This window comes from Acomys russatus, chromosome 1, assembly GCF_903995435.1.
Source record: "Acomys russatus chromosome 1, mAcoRus1.1, whole genome shotgun sequence".
NCBI classification, from domain to species: Eukaryota; Metazoa; Chordata; class Mammalia; order Rodentia; family Muridae; genus Acomys; species Acomys russatus.
In genome coordinates this window covers 49,565,606-49,586,958 of record NC_067137.1, presented here as the reverse complement: position 1 = coordinate 49,586,958, position 21,353 = coordinate 49,565,606, and the positions used below count along the sequence as shown (strand labels likewise).

At 39.7% G+C, this 21,353-nt stretch overlaps 1 protein-coding gene and 1 non-coding gene across 3 annotated transcripts in view; both read right to left on the bottom strand.

Annotated features, from left to right (window-relative positions):
• Window positions 1-21,353, bottom strand: part of Crppa (CDP-L-ribitol pyrophosphorylase A) — a 242,465-nt gene that overhangs the window by 219,423 nt on the left and 1,689 nt on the right. For both annotated transcript variants that reach the window (XM_051145035.1, XM_051145043.1), the window contains exon 2: window positions 14,422-14,698. In XM_051145035.1, coding sequence (XP_051000992.1) covers window positions 14,422-14,698 — 277 coding nt within the window. The remainder of the gene's footprint in view (window positions 1-14,421; window positions 14,699-21,353) is intronic.
• Window positions 12,214-12,370, bottom strand: LOC127197605 (small Cajal body-specific RNA 14). The gene has a single exon (XR_007831701.1). It is a non-coding gene; the product is annotated as a small Cajal body-specific RNA 14 (non-coding RNA).

Genomic DNA, 21,353 nt, shown 5'->3' with positions numbered 1-21,353 from the left:
CCAGAGTATACTGGGAGTATAGGTGAGCAGTTTCCCAAATGAGAAGATGACAGAGACAGTTTGCTACTTGAACAGTCACCCAAAACTCTCTATAACATTGGAGCATCAACTTCAGCCTTCTGGCCCAATATATCTGACAGACATGTTTGTGAGGCAGGAACTATTGAGGACTTGCTTTTCCTGTCTTGGCAGAGTTTGCCTGAGTGCAAGCTTGCCCTTTCCTAGACAGAATTCTGTCAGTGGTAGAAATGAGGACATTTTCCCCAGTGGCTTCTTTGCCACATTTGAAGCCATCTCCATAAGGAGGTTCTTTGATGGTCATCATCCTCTTTGAGGTAGGCTGGGTGTTGCCAGGAGTTAACCTGTCTCATTGTCAGTGAATCTTTAAAATAATAAAAGCATTTTTAAATGCCATATTCTGTATGTCTCTGAAATTTTTGAAGGCCTTAACTATTTTACCTTATCTTTCTACAGATATATATATTCTACCTAAGACGTATATTCTTGTCATAAAAATAGACTAGTAATTGATATGACCATAATTTGATCAACTAATAATTAGCTTGTATAACTTATTTATCCTAAACAACCTGCAATATAGCACTTTTGAAGTAGTGGAAGTAAACTTTGTATTATAGTTGAGTTATATGGGTACAATACCTCATATTAGAGTAGAAATATATATATGTATATATATAATATGTAAAGAATAATCTTACATTTGAATTATATATCACTGTATCTAAAATTAAACTTATTTTGTATCTATATACACAATTCTATAAAAGTGAATTAAAAATTACCTTGTGAGTGACAATTAAGGCATAAAGTTGAGGAGTAGAATCAGTAATCTGGTTTTTTTGTTGTTTTGTTTTGTTCTATCTTCCCTATATATTTCTATATTCCCCCTTCTTTCTCTTCAATCCCTATCTCCAAACTGAAGAATGGAAGATAAATGTTAAGAGAGACGTCCCTGAGACCAATCTTGTTTTCTCTCTAAATAAGACCAATAATAACTTATAACCAACTCCCATTGAAAATAACCCTCTACATCCCAAGAAAGCAACCAAAAACCTACCCGACCCCCCCTTAAAGGAAGTGGAGAGTTGTTCTCTATGTTTCCTCTGGCTGAATAAAACCTTTGTAGGGGCCCAAATAAAATTGAAGGAAATGGTTAAACAAGCTAGGAAGGAGACCTGCTTCTTATTATTAATTCTAATAGCATTTTACCTGACACTCTATAGATTAAACCCGTATGTAATTTAGGAAGTCACTCATAAATATTGGAACTACATATTGCTTGTTGAATTTGAATGTTTTCTTAATTGGAGTCTGTTGTTTAGACTTACTGTAAATATCTGCTTTTTTTACTCTCTAAACAAAGTTATTTCCTATTAGAGAGAGCTGTCCTTGCAGGGATCCTGGAGAGACTGTGGGAGTGGGGAGTGGGTCTGAGAGGAGTTAGGGGGATGACTAAGAATGGATATAATCAAAATATAATCTGGAAAATTCTGGAAAATTCTCAAAGAATTAACAAAATATGATATTTACATTTACATATACACATATCTTTGAGATAAGTCTCTTACAACTTAGCCCTAAGTTGGGTTGGAACTCCTTTTGTAGAACAGGCTAGCTTCAAACTCACACAGATCCACCTTATCTCCCCTTCCCCAGTGCTAGGATTTAAAAGGATGCACCACATCTCACAATTCTAAAATATTCTATTTTATGGGGAAAAAATGAGTACTGGGTTTATAATCACAAAATTTGAATATGAGCCCCAGCACTGTGGTTTATATTCCAATGGATTCCAGATTGTTCTTGTTTTACTTTCTTTTTTCTCCTTTTTTCTAGATGGAGTTTCTCTGTGTACCTTCTACTGTGTCATCTGAAGATGGAATTTTCTAGGGTCTTTTTAACTGGGACAAGAATTCTCTTAGGATTTTAGAGGAGTTCAATTAACTTACTAAGGGAGAATCACGCAATGCAATGCCTGGATATATTTTAAATAAAGGACAGCTTCTCAAAATCCATTTAATGTCTCTTTCACTTTTTCATCTCTCTTTTAGGGTTGTTTCTATAGCACCAATAAGTCTACCTCTTTATCGTCTACATTTTATATTCTCTCTCTGCCTCATCCTCTAAACTCCCCCAAACCTCCACACTACATCTTAGTTGTGGTGAGGTAATCAATTTTCCTTCATTTTGTCTCTCCATTGTAATACTTAGGCCATGCCACACAACTAAGAGCAATGGATCCAGATGATCATGGACTGATGCCTCTAAACCATAAGCCAAAACAAAAGTTTCCTCCTTTAAACTTTTAGTGTTAAATTGTCAGTGAGTTGGGAGGAACTACCTAATACAGAAGTTTAAAGCAAAGGTGAATTACCTATAGTATGGCAGTTTCCAACTTCTGTTTCTTCCCAAACTGTCCAGAATTCATGTCAATTGGGGCTTTAGCTCTTGAACTATATAACATTTATCAGTGTCACCAATGATTCACACATTGCTAATTACAATGCACAGGTTTTAGGCTAACAGTGTCGGGGTTGATCTGGAGCTACTATGAACGCAAAGTAAATTGCTTGCCTACCAAGACCCTTACTGTTCTACAAACAAATTCTCATATATTCAAAGTGACGCTGTAAACTTTGCCTCCCAAATTATCTCTGATTGGCTAAATAAAGTTGCCACGGTTGGCTAAATAAAGTTGCCATGGTTGGCTAAATAAAGAACCAAGATTTGCAGGCTTAGGGGAGAAAGAGGAAGGACGAGAAAGGAGCAGGTTGCTTTGAGTTAGCATAAACTAGATGCCTATGGCTGGAAGGAGCTTGCTCTGAGGATTGGCATGATGGAGAGAAGTCGCCCAAATGGAAAACACATACAAGTATTGATGGGGGTTTAAGTAGGGAAATAAACACATAGTTTACATAAACACCCAGGCCAGGTGCATTATGGCTTATAAAAAAATCTAATAGGCTTCTGTGCCTTTTATTTATATAAAAACAGCTTAAGGAATAACTGCCTCCTTAATAATCATATGAATTAATATTAAATATTAATAACCATTCTATGTAAGAGTTTCTACTTACTTTTCATAAACTAGTTACAAAATATATCCTGTTGGCATTCCAATATAAAATGTATACTCTTATTTTCTCAATTCAAAATATGACAGGCCTGAGATTCAAGACTTCTCTACCTACGCTCATTCCATAGATTTCTACATCAAATCCCATAACTTGATTTCTAAATAAAAAATTCCAAATGTATGAATCTTTTTCTATAATATTCTTTTCAATTCTGGATTTGCACATCCAACTGCCTATTAAACATCTCTACTTTCCTTCATGAGTCCAAAATACACATCAGAACTACTGCAGTAACGTCACAGTTTAGGTCTTGTCTATGCTATCCACCACACAATGCTCTTATATTTATCCCCATGGACAGGAATGCCAATTGTATTGCTCTAATCAATCTCATCTGGCATCTTGGAAGTCATTCTTGATTTCTCCCCCACTCTCATAATGACTGCTCAACCCATCAGTTAACTCTAGCAACAGCAAAATACCTGAAATTGCCCTACTTTTCACCACTTCCACCATGACTGCCTCCATGGCACTATTTAATACATATGTTCTTCTTCTATGAGACCTTCCCAGGAGCTTCCCCATTAGTTTTCCCTTTGGCATCTGTAGTAGCAAGGACTTAGAAATAGATATCACTTGTAAAATAAATGAATTTTGATTTTATAGTAATGTTTATGAATAATATATAACTTCCAGACTTACATGAGATACTTTCCCTAAATACAATGTTCCAAAAAAGTCTAAATGGATACAAAACAGAAGTCTTGCAAATATAACCAATAATTATCTTAGACATACATGGGTTTTAACTAAAGAGAAAAGCCAGAGAATGGCAAAGCTCAGATTATGTTTGTCCATCGGGTAGAAAAGAAAAATGAGTAAAATTTAGGAAGAAACAATTTCAAAATCCATGGTAACCTTGTAACACTAGATGGTAGGTATTACTGTCCATTGTACTCCACATAGCATCAGCACATACAGAACAATTTCAAAAAAGAGCAATGGGGCCCCTTCTATCTTTATCACTGAAAGCCAGCTCCTTAGAAGCAGAATCCATCCACATATTAAATACCATTAGAGCAGAATGGGTAAGGTCTTGTCTCTGTAAAAATATTAGTGCATGGTACTGGCAGTGTCAGAGGTCTCATCACACACAACTCTTAAAAAGGAAGGAGATCCCAGATGAAGCCTTCTGTGGCCCACCCTTCTGCCACACTCACTACCCACTGGCAACAGCAGATGCAGAAGATGGATGCTCGTGCTGCAGGCACCTACTCCTGAGCTGAGTTTGGTAACAGACCTCTGTCCAGAGCCACATGTACAGTGAATCCTGATTGTGTGGTGTTTTCTGAAATAAGTGGCATAACCAGGACACAGTATGGACAAAGCCAGTTCTCTCTGCAACATTAACTCTCTGGGAAGCTTGTTAGATTCCCCACATTATCAAATATTCTTAGGAGTTAGCCCAGTGGGCTCCAGATGGAACTCAGCAGCTTAGGCTACTGGTGTGACTTGCCTCTCATCCATTAACATGTTTACATGTGTTCATGTATGATAGTCAACATGGGCACAAATCACAAGATGCAGAAATGCAAATGCCACCTCCACTTGTTACTTTTAACCACAGCATTAAAGCTAGGCATTGTGGTGAGGGACTGTAATTCCAGTACCCAGGAGTCAGGTAGATCACTGTGTCTTTGCAGCCAGCCTGGACCATATAGGAAGACCCTATCTTTAAAAAAATAAAAATAAACGGATTTAATTTATGAAGGAACCATCCATAGAGCAGTGCTAACACATACAGCTGCTACGGCATCTGCATTATCCTAGATTGCTTTCTGTTGCTGTAATAAACACCAAGCGCAAAAACAACTTGAAGAGGTAAAGGTGTATTTCATCTTACAGTTTACAGTATATCAAGAGAAATCAGAGCAGGAACTCACGGTGACACCCTTGCAACAATAACTGAAACCGAAGCCATGGAGGAATTCTGCTTACTGGCTTGCTCTCCATGGATTGCTCAGTTTACTTTTTAAAAAATAACTTTTGATAACTTGTAATATAATTTCATCGTTTCCCCCTTCCCTTTCCTCCCTATAAACCCGCCCCTGTGTCCCCACCTTTTTTGTTCAGGGCTTCTTTTGATTTCAATGTTGTTGGTAATATGCATGTATTTGTGGGCACTGCCTATAGTTATCTGGGCCCTCCTACATCTATCATTAGCCAAGAAAAGCCCAATAGACTTGCCTACACAATTAAAGGGAAACGTGAACATCTACCTTCTGATGGAGGCCAACTTGATAGAGGCACTCTCTTAGAGTCTTCTGAGATGACCCTAGCATGTAGCAAGTTGACAAAAAGCAATCAAAAACAGCAAATGCATTGTAGCTAATTAAATGGTGTGCAATGTGCAGTAGAAATATTTCATGATGGACATAAGCCCCCTGAGGCTCACAACTATCAAATAAAGTAACACTAGCGACTGTAAAAATATTTGCATCACCAGCTGTTTGCCTCTGGAACTAGAGCACTGTGGTCTCCAGGCTGAGGCGTGGCTCTGACCTGTGTGGTAGCATAGTTCTTCAAAGTTGTAGAGGGGGACAAGAGTCAGAAAACTGAAGGAAGAGGGTGTCATCCAGAAAGCCACCTGCTCTTCAAAGTGGCTGTAATATTCCACAGAAAGAGAAGTTGTGTTGCCGATGAGGATGAGGATGATGAAGAGAATGGCTTTTGTGGAAGAAAAGGGAGAAAAAGCTCCAGTGGAGAAACCTGTATGGAATAGTCTGCCCAAAATGTACAATAATCAAGTTGAAACAGAAAAAAAAAGAGCCTTGCAACCAACAATACCAAGACCAACATGTCAAGAATCTTTCAGAAAAACAGGAAAATTCTAAATCAGGAAAAGAACCTTGTGATGATTCCCCTTCACTGTCCACTTGACAGAACCACCCTGAGCCCACAGCTCGATGAGGTGTGCTTCCAGAAAGGTTTGAGAGATCAGGGAACACTCATCATCTGTGTGTGTGTGTCTGTGTGTGTGTCTGTGTATCTCTGTGTGTGTCTCTGTGTGTATCTCTCTCTGTGTGTACATGTGTGTCTGTCTGTGTGTCTGTGGGTCTCTGTGTGTGGGTCTCTGTGTGTGGGTCTCTGTGTGTGGGTCTCTGTGTGTGGGTCTCTGTGTGTGGGTCTCTGTGTGTGGGTCTCTGTGTGTGGGTCTCTGTGTGTGGGTCTCTGTGTGTGGGTCTCTGTGTGTGGGTCTCTGTGTGGGTCTCTGTGTGTGTCTCTGTGTGTGTCTCTGTGTGTGTGTCTCTGTGTGTGTGTATATGTGTGTGTATGCATGTGTGTGTGTGTGTGTGTGTGTGTGTGTGTGTGTGTGTGTGTGACAGAAAGAGAGAGAGAGAATCTTACTCTGCCACTCTATAAACCACCACTGAAGTCCATATGCAACAAAAGTCATCAGAGGAACTGCGTGTCATTGGTTAAACTTTAACTCTAGGAAAGTAAACATTCAATCCACCTTAATTCTACTACTACTAAATGTTCTATTTGCGTATTGATAAACCTTACTTCATTTGAATCACTACACAGAATCAGCTATCCTTGACAAAGTTCTTCCAACCCCATTTGAAAGCATATCAGGGGACGGGCATACAAAGGTGGATTAAAACTCAGCTGAATGTGGCTTTTAGAGCAGTTGCAGCTTCTTCGGCATGGTCAAACCCTGAGTTCCAGCTGCTCCTGTGAAGTACTTCAGCTTTAAACACTCACGGGTTTGCAAGAGAATACCTCCATTAGCTCAGGATCTAAATCAATTCAAAATTTGTTCTCTGATAACAGTCTGGATCCCAGTCATCCAGGAGGGCTATTTATGTTACTGACACACAGGACGTCAGCACACTGATGTCTAGCACCCCGATGACAATCAAATACAAGGAACTAGTCAAGTTAATTCTGCTTAAAGGTCAAATTTTTAGATGCAGAATAAAACATCTGCCAAGTGATTTACCAACTCTGCTGCAAAATACATGCCCAGAATACATGGCTTGGAGTTTTAAAACTAAATGCTAACTTACATGTTCCCTGATGAATACAAATGAAGTCTAAGAGGATTGTCACAGTGTCATTAATCACTGCTAAGTATAGCCATATTGCATAAGCCCAAGATTACATAGTTACACTCTTACCAATGTTTCCAGTTACATATATGTCACTGTCTCCACAGAGACAATGTAAATGACTTATTTTTAAACTAAAACCTAGTTTTAAAAATCTAGAATGATAAAATGATTTCTATGTAAAACTTTGTCTAAAGTTGATTTATAACAGTCTGAAACTGCTTAAGGTTGTTTTCTTAACCTAATCAACAAATAAAATATCTAGAGCCATTTATAAACTCTCATTATAGTCAATCATTCATTAATTTATGACAACTGGGTTGCTGCTGCTGTTGTTGTTAAAGGTTAGTCACTTTGTTAAATAGTAAAAACAATTGTTAAAGAATAACAAAATCATTTTGTTGAATCAAAAACACATATTATAATATTTTTTGAATTATTACGTTCTCCTCCACTTTGTGACTGCCATTTTAGTGACTCTTACTCTAAGGGGCAGGAGGATACAGAGAGGCAGCTAACCATCCTACAGTGCATGAGGCTACTGCTGTAACAATGAGTTGTCTGTGTTGGAAGGAGCCAGGGCAGGAATCAAAGCCTCCACCACCATTATCAAACTCAAGACAAACTCTCAAGAAGGTTAAAATATTCTGACACTTATCTAAAGCTATAGTCATGGAAAAAGACAAATTCAAAGAGCTCAACTGAGTTGGATGCTGAATACAGAAGACCTTGAATTCAGAAGAAAGGCCTGAGCATAGGGGATGTGGAAGATGTCAGTGTGTTAGTGGGAGTCCAAGCCTGCATACAAACGTATTATGCAGACTGAAGGAATGGTCTCTTTTCAAAAGGTTAACTGCAGCAAGGGAAAATGGTAGAAAGTATAGGAACAGAGAATAGGTGTTTTCACAATCTCTAAGGATTAGAGCAAGGCCCAAATGTAAGGAGACAGGTGTCTCTTGGGTGTTCAAATTATCTGTACCTATAGTGCTTACAAGGATCTGTGCATGGTGTGCTGAGAAAATAGGGAAGAGTCCTGCCGTGACTCAGGCTGTGGCAGACACCAACAGTACAGACCAGGCCCCTGCCACTGGTTATCTTGTGGCAGTTCACAAAGGGCTGGGTGACATCTATTTAGAAGAATATAAGAACAGTAAATCATGAAAGCAGAATACCCTGAGGCCAGCTCCAAGCCCTTCCTCACTTCTAGTCTCCAGTCTGGATGTAAAGAGGTAACAGACTGAATTTTCTGCCACACATGATTCGGATGGCCCAGTGCCAGGCACACAAGAATGCCTTAGAGGCCTCTGCCTTCAGCTGGACACTTCAAAGACAGCAAGAGGGATCTCATCAGCCCTTCTCTCTCACAGCACAAGCCCTTCCTCCTTGACCTTCCAAGAACCAGAATACTTTAGATTGTTGGGGTAGGCTTCAGTGAAAATGGTCCTCACGGTATTCTAGGAGAGGCACTATTGGGAAGTGTGGCCCTGTTGGAGGAAGTATGTTACTGGGGAGTGGGCCTTGAGGTTTCAGATGCTCAAGCCAGGCCCAGTGTCACTTTTCTCGGTCTGCTGCTGCAGATCTGTATGTAAAATTCCCAGCTACCTCTCCAGCACCATGTCTCTCTGCACACTGCCATGCTTCTCTTCATGAAGACCCTAAGCCTCTGGAACTGAAAGCCAACCTAAATTAAATGCCTTCCTTTATAAGAATTGCTGTGGCCATGGTGTCTCCTAACAACAGAACACTGACTAAGATAATTGTATAGTCTTAGGTGTAGAATCAAATTTTTAACATCTACCTCTGCCTTACACATTTAATGGAGCATCTGATAACAAACAACAAAAAGAACACATGATTTTACCACAAAAATGGGAATTTTACTTTAAGTTTTATGAAAAAACTATAGTATAGACATGATTTAGGTTTCTCAGAGATCAGTAGATTAATGATAACAAAAAAAAAAAAAAAAGAGCTACAGAAAATATGGGAATATGGTTTGAGAGGAAAGCACCACAGAAAACAGAGTCATAGACACCAAAAGAGACGATCAAGAAGGAAGAGCTGGTTAGCACTGCCAGGCAGAAGGAGTATATATTATTTCAGCTCCTACCAGCATACTATGGCATGGTTCTCATAGTAGCATGTGCTATCATGAACACCAGATTAAAGTGAGCAATCCCTGGCAAGATGCCCCTACTTCAGACAACAACCCCAAGTCGAGTACTCAGCCACAAGTCCAGAATGCTCCCAGTGCCCTTATCCAGGACTGAAACCAACACCCCTATCTCTAGGAAGTGTCACACTTATAATACCAGGTTGATCACAGGGAAGCCAAGTCAGACCAGCTCCCAAATGCAGTGCTATATTGAGTATAGGCTAGAAGGATCTGAAATACAAAGTGTCCATGGATTCAGAACACGCCACTCTCAGTACCTCAGTGTGTCCACAATAACTAAGCAGCTGTTCTGAGCCTCTGGGTCTAGAGATTTACAACAGTGTCCTGACATATGAGTGATTCATTGAGTTATGACTTCAGCTCTTAGAGCATGCTGTAGCTGGGCACTGCCAGTTCTCCTAGTATGCAGTAGCCTTGCTCTCCCTGTACCAACAAGTCTCAACCACCTTTAGACATCTTTTATTACCCCTACATACTTTTACTCTCTAACATTTGCCTTGTAAGAAATCCTTGTTGCTATTCATCTTAACACAAGGTAGAAGAATGTGATTATTTCATGCTTAGAAGAGATGAAGATTTCTAGTTTTGTCAAAATGGCAGTAAGGACATTTTAACTATTGCAGTTAAAAAACTAAACTAATAAAAGCAAATCATAATTTAAAAAAAATATGACTAAGCTCCTGACAAGATTTCCAGGGAATAACAAATACAATACCTAGAAATAAAGGAAGTAAGATTACAAAAATGCTTGGGTTAACATGAATTTTTATCTTTAATAGACAACAGAGAGTGATAAGTAACATCTTGAGCCTGGGCCACTTGGTCAGGACAAGGCTCTGACAACCAGCTATGAAGGACACACCCTCGATGAAAAGGTAGAACACCCAAGTCAAGGAAAACAGCAAGCAAGATTGTCTTGGCATCCGCATATGGAGCAGGGCCAGCTGCTCCTGAAAGCCTTAACAATCAGCTTAGCATATGTGGAGGGATAGTTTGATTTAATGTTACCCAGGATCTACAAAACCGCAAACCAAGATTCAATGAGATGCTGTTCGAAGTTAGTAATGTGCTTGGAATTGCTGGCAGAAAGAACATAAATCCATGCTTCAAAAACACACCCCATCCCATGTCCACAGGATTCTCCCTGATAAAGTCCTGCCAAACAAGAGCAGGACTCATTCCTAGACATCTGTTACAGCTCAAACTATACGGCAAAGGAGGAAACAAACCATAAGAAAAGTGAACAGAAAGGAAAAGTTGGAGAGCTACCAAGAAGTACAATTAGCTGCAATGTATAAATGGTTTGAATATTAAAGGACAACATGTAAAATCAAAAACATAAAAAAGACTAATCACATTTGAAAAAGGACTAGAAAGAACTGAAAAAATAGTAAATGAATTCCTAACCAGGACATTAAACACAGCTAAAAAGTGAATGAAATAGAAAACAGATTATCTAGAAAACATGGAAACATGAAAGACAAGCTAGACATGAAGACTGGATGAAAGGATCTATCTAGCATTCTCCTGGGAGAGGAAAATATATACAGATAGGAAAATGACAGAATAACTGTTGGTGTTCTGCTAAGGAAGTTGTCTCCTTTGCCAATTAAGGCTCTTTCCCCACTTTCTCTTCTAATAGATTTATTTTGAAGTTTTTGATGCACTTAGTTTTGTACAGGGTGATAAATATGGATCTTTTGGCATTTTCTACATGCAGACATTCAATTAGACCAGCACCATTTGTTGAAGATGCTATCTTTTTTCCATTGTATGGTTTTGACTTCTTTGTCAGGAATCAGGTGTCTGTAGGTGTGTGGGTTTATTTCTGGGTGTTTAATTCAATTCCATTGATCAACCAGTCTGTTTTTATGCCAGTACCATGCAGTTTTTATTACTAAATTTCTCTGTAGTACAGTTTGAAGTCAGGGATGGAGATCTCTCCAAGACCCAGACATACTGGTAACTTCTGGGCATATAACCAAAAGATGCTCTACCATACTACAAGGGCAACTATATTCATAACAGTTTTATTCATAATAGCCAGAAACTGGAAACAACCCAGATGTCCCTCAACTGAAGAATGGACAAAGAAGATGTAATACATTTGCACAATGGGATGCTACTCAGTTGTTGAAAATAAGGAAGTTGTGTAATTGGCAGGCAAATGGATTGAACTAGAAAAAAATCATCCTGAATGAGGTAACCCAGACCCAGAATGACACACATGGTATGTATTCACTTATAAGCAGAGATTAGCCATACAGTACAGGATAACCATACTACAGTTCACAGACCCAAATAAGCTAAGTTACAAGGCGGTCCCAAGGGAGGATGCTTGAGTCACACAGAGAAGGGGAAATAGAATAGACTGTGGAAGTGATTGATGAGAGGAGACAGAACAGGATAAGAGAGAAAGTGCAGAGAGAAATTAAGGGTAGGGATCAATGTAGGACGAGTCGGGGCAGGAGGACAGAGGGCTTGCAGAGAGAAAGACACCATGGAGGGTGCATCTCTGAGACAAGCTAAAGACCTATGACAGGGTAGGCTCCTGGGAACTAATGAGGGTAACTCTAGCTGATACCTCTAATAGGTCATGAAGACTGAAGAGGCTACTCTCTAACTAGACAGGACTCCTAGTACAGGGAGGAAAAACACCAACCCACGCACAAAAACTTTGATCCAAAATGTACCGTGTCGACAAGATGTGCAGGGATAAGGGTATAAAGATAAGAGCAGAGATTGAGGGAACATCCAAGCAATGCCTGGCCTAACCTGGGACCCACACTGTGGAAGAGAGCCAAACCCTAACACTATTTTTTTTAATGTATAGAGCCATCACACAGGAAATCTGATAACTATACAGACTCTATGACCAGGAATAATCTGTTTTCCTGTATGACTGTCTCTGCTATGGTTGCAGATGGGAGCCTAGCATAGCTATCCTCTGACATGGTCCACCCAGTAACGGACAGAAACATGCTGAGACTCACAGCCAAACATTGGGCAGAGGAAAGGAAGCCTTGTGGAAAAGTGAGGCAGCAGGGGATGTGGGGGAAGAGAAAGACTCAGAGGGGACAAGAGCTTCACAAGAAGACCAACAGAACCAACTAACCTGGGCCCAGGGAGACTTGCGGAGACTGAAGCACCAACTAAGGACCATGCCTAGGCCCCATACACATATGTAACTAATGGACAGCTTGGTCTTTATGTGGGTCCCCTAGTAAGAGGAGAGGGGGCAGACTCTGTCATGGACTCTGATGCATGCTTCTCAATCACTTGCCCCTGGTGGGGCTACCTTACCAGGCTACCATGGCAGAGGATGTGCTCAGCCCTGATATAACTTGATGTGCTGGGATGGGTTAGTGGGGTGCTCCCTTTGTCTATGGGTAGGGAAGGGGAGATTGGGGGAAGAGGGAGGGAGGGTGGAGCAAGGAGGAAAGCAGGGAGGGGAAATGATTGGGGTATATAGTGAATAACTAAATAAAATTTGTAAGTATTTAGAAAGAACCAGATTTCATTAAAAAGTTGTTGATTTTAGATATATATGTGATTAAATTTTAAAAATAGTTTGAGTCAAGTTTAAGAAAATGACAGATTAATAAGAATTGCCACAAATGTTTGTCAATAAAAAAACAACACAGTTCTCACCTAAATAGGAATAAGAAATAGTTTATTCTGGGGCCAAATTTGACTAATCATAGCCTGGGAACATAGATATAGGTTACTCTAAATTTCATGTTCCAACAAGGAAGCGGGTTCATGAAGTTTTTATAGTCATAAAGCAAAGAAAGTCATAAATCAAGACACTTTTCAAATGCATTAGTGGAAATATCACAGATGGGGAAAATTCTACTATCAGCCATGTATGTTATCTGATGACAATCTTAGCTGTGGAGTTGGTGGAAGTTAGTGGTCTACTAGGTTAATAGATGCCAAGGGCTTTTTATCTGTGAGTCACAGGATATTACTTCACACAGAAGTGAACAAGGAGTGGCTACTCTGGGCGCTAAGGCTACCTAGAGATAAGGTCTGGATATGTCTCTCACTGGGATTGCAAACTTAAGTTTCATGTCCATGCTCCCCACATTTGGAGAAATTTACTGGGTAAACAGAAAAAAGTAAACATGTTCTAAAGATAGCAATAGGCATTTGGCCAGCCTGTATTTACCTGAGTGGCACAGAAAGGAAGACAATCTTGTCATCTTCAAATGACTAATGTAAGGGATATAAAAGTCATGTATGGTTATTCATTCTAGAAAATAAGCCATTTCTGACAGACTCAAGGTGCAAAGTTCCATGGGCCAGTTTTTTGCTAATTGTGTATACCCTGCACTTCTGTCAGATTTTTAAATATAACAGCTGATGGGATTCAATCATTCAAGTTCTATATGTGCACATATATTTATAAACTTCATTACAAAAGAACCTTTCAAATAAATAAGAACACCACACACCAAATATTAAGGAGGTCCAAAGTCTATGCTACTTAATGAACCAATATACAGTTATGACTGGCATTGAAATGGAAATTGTGAAACTGTACAGTAAATTTTACATTTTCAGTACTTAAACAGAGGACAGAATTAGAACTAGAAAAGTAATTATCACCACATCCCTTTTAAACCTCATGTCCATTATCTACACTCTCAGGAAGAAATAAACCCTTATTCTCCCATGTGGGGAAGCTACCCAGTAATGTATGCACGAATGCAAACAAATGTACATGTTGGGGATGGCATGAAGAGAAAAAGAAAAGCTGACTAGAAGAGGATAAGGAAGAACTGAATGAACATAATCGACATATATCCTAATGATGTCATCAGTATATATTCTCCATGAGCTCACAATATGATAAATGATATGACAAAAGGCGGCCAAGTCTCACAGTGTGCAATGCTGTCACATCCCTAAAATACTGTCTTCAAGTCACTGTCCCCACTTAGAGAGGGTTAAATGTATTTCTATCAAAATACAGCGAGTTAACTACATCATGTTTGTCCCTTACCCAGTCTCAGTGTCAAACACTCACCCCGTGTTCCTTAGCTGCTATGACAACTCTCAGGAGAATATCTTCTTCAACGAAAGGTCTCACAGCATCATGGATAATGACCACTTCTGGCTTAGTGAGTTTACAGTCCGGCTGATCTTCTGCCAGGGCTTTCAGTCCATTGAAAATTGATCTGTGGCGCGTTGCTCCTGCCTCAGCCAGTGAAATGCGCTTATGTCCATACCTCTGGATGATGCTTCTCATTGCTGCCATTTTCTCCCCTGTCACTGTCACCACAATGTCCTTTATCCAGCATACGCTACAAAGAAAGCACATCTACATTTAATAGAAATGGACTCTAAAGCTCATGGAAGAAAACTGAATTTCCAATATAAGTAAGTATCAATTGATCTACCATTGAGAGAGTAATCCTGAGAGCTCAATTGTTATGCATTGTTATTAGGTCTGGGAATCAGTAAGCATTTCACACTATCAATAGAGGTGACTTCTTATATGGCATGGTACATAAAGTATGTCATACTACATATTAGATACATGAAACTTTTAACTTCAATTAAATTTGCACAAATAGTATATTTATAAATTGTCTGAGAAAACAAACAAAAGAATATGCTTTTAAATATATTGTTCCTATTATTTTATCCCTCAGGAGGGGAAGAACAACTCAAAACATTAGTGCATTCTACAAGCTGACTTCCTCAAGATGTTCCATGAGCTGCAACCAACCACACAAATATTAAAACTAGCCAGTCTTATTAAGAACTCCCCCAGATTGAACACAGTCTATACTGGATGTCTGTAGAATCAAACAGGATACCAGTGCTAGCCAGCAAGTGACACTGGGGACCTGCATGTCCCCATGTGCCCAAACTAGGACGATGCCTCTGACCCACAGTGTCAAGTCTGAGTAAAAGTCACTGAAAGTTTCTAATATTTTATAATATTTCTAATATTTAACTACAAAATGCAATTTAAAAAAAGAAGTTAAGTCCTAAAAAATATAGTATCAAAACCACAGATAATGAGAAAAGCACGTAACACCCATGAAGTGTGTCCCGTTTTTAACTTGTACAATAGTCAAACACACCTCTACTCTGTCTCTGACAGAGAGAGTAGTTCTCAAAATACATTTACATGATAACTGATAGAATATGATTCTCTAATTTATGTAATAGAGTCATATTAATACATTTACTATGTTTCATAGTATAGAATATATACCTTTCTGTATTTCGGTTTTATTAAAAATAAGTGGATAGTAGAAAAAATGCCACTTTTTCACTGACAATACAATATTTCCTGTGTTTTGGTTTGGTTTGGCTGTTTGCTTGATTGACTGTTTTGAGTCATCTTCTGGCATATAGGCTCCAGCGCAAGACATGTATGTGTCTTGTGCATTGCATTATACAAAATACAAAATTATTATACAAAATAAGTGTTTATTGAATAAATAAACTGCTCATAATGTAATGGCTTAGAACACTTATGGGTTGGTTTTCTTGCTTTTAACCTTAGATCCTTAGGTTACTTAGAGGTACTCCATTACTTTTATATTTTATCAGACATTTTAAGACTTCAATGATGAAAGAGATGAGTAACATAGGATCCCCAAGAGCCATCTGAATAAGTAATTAAAAATTACAGAATAAAATCACTTGTAAATTTTCATTTGGTTTGCATAGAAACCCCACCCATTCCCCACACCAATCTCATTCTTAACAACTCTAGAATTTACCCTATCCTAGCAGCATAGAAATTATACAGCTCACAAAGATTAACTCAAATGCCAAAATACCACTCTTCAGTCCCCCTCAGTGTGGAGTTCTGGAAGGTTCTGGCTCAGCTACCACAGCTGTGACCCACCATTCTTTCTTGTAATCATTTACAATAGAGTTCTTAACTGTCTCATCTTATCTCAACACAATTTATTCTTGCTACTAATGATCTTTCCCAAGTTCAAACCCTAGAGCCATGCTCCTGGCTCTGGCCCAGGCCTTTGTACACATAACTGTCTCCTGCCATAAACACACAGGCCTCCCCTCTGCCAAGACCCTTTTACTTTCCTGCCTAGCTGCTTCCTGAAGGGAGAGTAATGTGAGTCTGAAATGCCCTCACAAGCTTATGTATTTGGACATTTGGTCCCTAACTGATAATGCTATAATATGGAACCTTTAGGGCAAGAGACATGGCTAGCTAGCATCAGTGGGCCATCAAGCCTTTGAAGGTTAAAACCAGGCCAGCTTCCAAGCTATATTCTCTGCTTCCTGGTTGGCTCTGCTGACCCACTTCACTGCCTTCCCCACATAACAGGCTGTATCCCCTACAAAGTAAAGTTTCTCCTCCCTTAAGCGGATTCTCTCACAGAAGATGAGAAAACCAATACAGAGGGCAACATATCCTCTTACTAGTATGTCTCTGTGTTGCTCTCATTTCTCCATATTGCCTTGCCTCTGTCCCTATCCTACCAGCCCATATCTGAGCCCTACTTGATCTCCAGCTCCAGACACAGCCCAATCCAGGAACCACCCTTGACCACAAAGCTGGGTGCAGCCTCCTTTCCTGCCACTTCCAAAAGCCTTGCCTCTCAAAGGTTATTACATGGCATGCTGCAGTCTGTAAGTTTCTATCTCCCTCATTAGGCTGATGGATCTCTGAAAGATCACATCCCAGAACCTGGTATATGGGAATCTTTACTAGCGTCTATGGGGTGTGTTAAGGAATGTGCATAAAATATCTCATGCCCAGCTCTTTGAGATAAATTTCTATGGTCTCAATCTTACCCTTGAAGACACAGAGATAATGACCCACCCATAAGTGTACCAGTAGTAAAAAAGGAAAAGACTGGGATATGACTTTGGAACTCACACTGTTAACCAGTATAAGTGTGTCAACACTGTCTCAGAGAGAAAGTGTAACATCTAGGAGAGAAAAAGTCATCTGGACCACTCTGTATTTCACATTCCATTTCTGTTACTAGGGTAGAAATATGTGGTATTGCTGCTTTTACAGTAAAAGAGTCAATTTTCTGTAATTTCTAATAACTCCAACAAAGGAAAGTTTCCTTTCATGCATGTATTTACTGACAGTCAATAAATGTCAACCGAGCATCTAGCACATGCCTCTCCTATGCAAGGCACCAAGGAGACAATGATGAACAAGGAAGGACAGCTTTCCTTATAGCACATTCCATAGTCAGTAAATATCTGCTAACTGAACAAAATTCTTTTTTTTTTTTTTACCTAATTACTTAAGTAATTAGGTAAAAATGCTTTTAAGAAAGTATTAAGCTGAGCATAGTGGCACATGCCTTTAGTCCCAACACTGTGAGACAGAGGCAGGCTAATCTATGTGAGTTTCAGGCCTGCCTGCCTGGACTACAGAGAAAGTTCTAGGACAGCCAGTGCTATAACAGAGAAAACTAAAAAGGAAAGAAAGAAATTATTAAAAGCCATCAAATGTGTTGGCCACTTAATGTAGTCCCATGTTACCATCTTTAATACAGAGGAATTGTAATAAATATTCAGCTCCATCAGTGGCAAAATTGTTGTATAAAGCAAGAGAGCGAATTGATTCCTAAGCTATTTACCTTTGCTACTTCCCATTGCGTTTTTTCCAGAGAACTCAGTTGAGCGAACTTTCAAAAGTTTAATGAAAAATTACATTCAACTAAACTACAAGAGAATCAAGAAGAAAGATGAAAGGCTATCACATAACATATAGGCATTCAAATATCTATTCAGTGGTTCCTTCTGTTTCAAATAAATTAAACTAGATGTAAATAATTATAAACAGCTAGAGCTGTAACTTTAGACCATTCCCAGGCAATTGCATTAGCTTTTTTTAAAATTGTGAGTGTTTTGTCTGCATGTATGAATATGCACCACACACATGGAGTCCAGTGAGACAGACATGGATGCTTGTGAGCTGCCCTGTGGGGGCCGGAAACCATACCTGGGTCTTCTGCAACAGCAACAAGTGCTCTTAACCACTGAGCCCCAATCTTATTAAATTGAATTTATAATGGGTCTGGGTTTGGAGGGGAAGGGGTGCGGTTGTTGAAACATTTCTAATATAGGTTGCCTAGAATGCACTACCTACCACAAGCTGGTCTCACACTAATGGCAATCTTCCTGTATCAGCCTCCTGACTGCAGATTTACAGGTCTGAGCCCCAACTCCCAGCTTTAAAATGTTATAAACCACCATTTTTCAAAGTGTGCATTTCAGGAACCAATATACATCATTCAGACCTTTCTGTTAAGCTAAATCCAGTATTGTTGACTAAGTTAAATAGGAATGAGAATAGAATGCATAGCACAAAATCGGGGAAAAAAAATTCCTCAATAAAGTAAAGGTTTATAAAGAACTGCTCCATACCATTCAAGAGCTAGTGAACTTCCTAGGCTATTTTGTTCAAAAACCAAGGATACATCCAGGACCTGCGAGCTTTTGTAAGTACTGTTTGTATTTCAAAGGATTTGTTCACATTCTTTTCAAGTCATAGAATTAAATTTTAATTCTGCAGAAGACTTTTAATAGTTTAAAATCATGAGACTGTAAAAGACCTTAAGTACCTCACACAGTGCACACTGAATAAATATTTGCTGAATAGAAGCATCCAGCCTACTTCTGAGCTGAAAACAAGTCCACACCAAACCCCCCGGCAGCCCAAGTCTATCAAACTCGCATGAGTATTTCCTTCCTGGCACATTCCATAGCAAATATAAACGTAGCCCCAAGCTCCCTAACACCTACAGACATTTTGAGGAGGAAATCTAATATCTCTGAAGTTCTTTTCTCCTGGAATAACAACTGTTACAAGCATACTCTGCTCAGACAGTTTAATAAAGCCAGTTAAAAACAGAGCATTTACACAAATGCTTATTTAAAAACCTGGGGAAAGTCAAGCTGCCTTAACGCCTACAATACTTGCTCATCCAGGCTGCAGGAATCCAGCCTTAAGGAGACAGTGGCAGCTGCTGCACTCCAACATGACTGCCTTCTTGTCAACTTGACTCTGAGCTGCATCGTAGCCTTGTCTACAGGTTCGCGCCTCCTTGTGCCCATTTTGATGTTTTAGGATAACATGTTGAGTCAGTACAATGGGCAGGTTGCTAATCGCTTAACAAACGCAAGACTTTTCCCTGCAGTGCAGCTCTGTAGACTCAGAAGCAAGGGCCGCTCCCTGGTTTTGAGGTCTCAAAGGGAAGGCAACACAGAGCTCTCATCCTATAACCTGTACAAAACACACCAGCTTTTCTTCTCCCCTTCACTTAGACATGCCCTTAATGAACCAAATGAATTTCTCTTACCATTCAACCAGAAGTGTCCTAAGCACTGCTCCCTTTCTGAATTTCTCACACCTTCCCTCGTCTCTCCTAACTATCTCAGTTTAACTCATGTGATCAATATTGCTCATTTAGAGAAACACGTAATTCTCATCCCTCCTGCTCACAGAATTTGCAACGGTTTAAGCCAATATTATTGACCAGAAGAATTGTTTAAAGTACATGAGAAAATAAGAATGAAAGAAAAAGAGAAAATAGAAAGTTGAGCCAGGCATGGTGGTGCACGCCTGTAATCCCAGCACTCTGGAGGCAGAGGCAGGTGGATAGCTGTTGAGGTCAAGGCCAACATGGTCGACAAAGTAAGTCCAGGACAGCCAAGGCTACACAGAGAAACCCTGTCTCGAAAAACCAAAAAAAGAGAAAAGAAAAGAAAAAAGAAAGTTAAATAACATGTAAGCTAATACACTAAAAGCCATACCTTGGGGCCTTTAAAAAATAAAATAAAATAAATAACTAGACCGGAGCCATCCTTGGTTTCTAGGAGAGGCAGCCGATGAACTGCAGTCAGAAGTGCGCATTTCTATGACACACACACATACTGATCTGCTGAACTGCAGATGTCACATCCACTACTCCACTGTAACCAAACTACAGAGACTGCGCAGTGGACTGACTGTACAGCTACTGCACCACTATATGGGACCATCTTCCTGTAAATTGCTATCAGAGGCCAAATTATGTTTTGATAAGCATGAACCACATTAAGGAACAAGTCATCTAAAGCAGGGTCTTTGAGCTCCTAAGGGAGCTGGAGAAACCCCGAGCTTTAGGGAGAGTGAGGACAAAGCCGACATACTGGCAGAGGAAGTCCAGCCCCACACATCTAAACAAACATGGCTGATGTTCACGTCACTTGTTTGCTCCTGTGTAGTCACACTCTTGCCATTTTTAAAAGGTATTCCACACTGCCAACACTTCCAATAACATTTCCTTTCCTTAAACATTAAAAACCAGAAGTCAGTAGCCTTCTTAGCCCTCTTAGCGTAGTAGGCCCCGAGTCAGTATCATAAGAACCAGAAATCAGATTAACTGGTAAGAACCAAGTCCACATTTTGTATCTTAACAATAACAAAACAAACACACAAATATAAACAGTACCTGGACCCTTCTGTAACCGAGACAGCTGCAAGTTTTTCCCAGCAGACCTCAGCCCCAGCCAAGATCTTAAACATTACCAGGTACTCATGAAGCTGTTACCCAGCAGAGTAAAAGAAACCGCCCGCCACCCCCCAACCCGGCCTGGCCTAAAGTTCATGAAACTGCCAGCTCCATCCTATAACTCTGCCATGCAAGACATACTCAGAATACGGCCCTGCCTCTCCTCCTATGCCCCTCAGATAAATGTTTTGACTCATCACTGTGGTAACTACTGTTTCTGTGGAAATCCAACCAGTCCCATGGCAAAAAGGTTAGGGTCACTACATGCGGAACCGCTCTGCTAGCACTTTTGTGCGCCCTCCCCCCCTCCAGCCAATGACTGTAAGGGATAAAACAATTTCCAACTTCAGATCCAGGAAGAACATTTTTCTAAACACTAAAACTTGGGTACATAAGTTAATCACTCAACTGGGCCTCCTTACCGAGTTGTAAGCCCTAGACAATAATA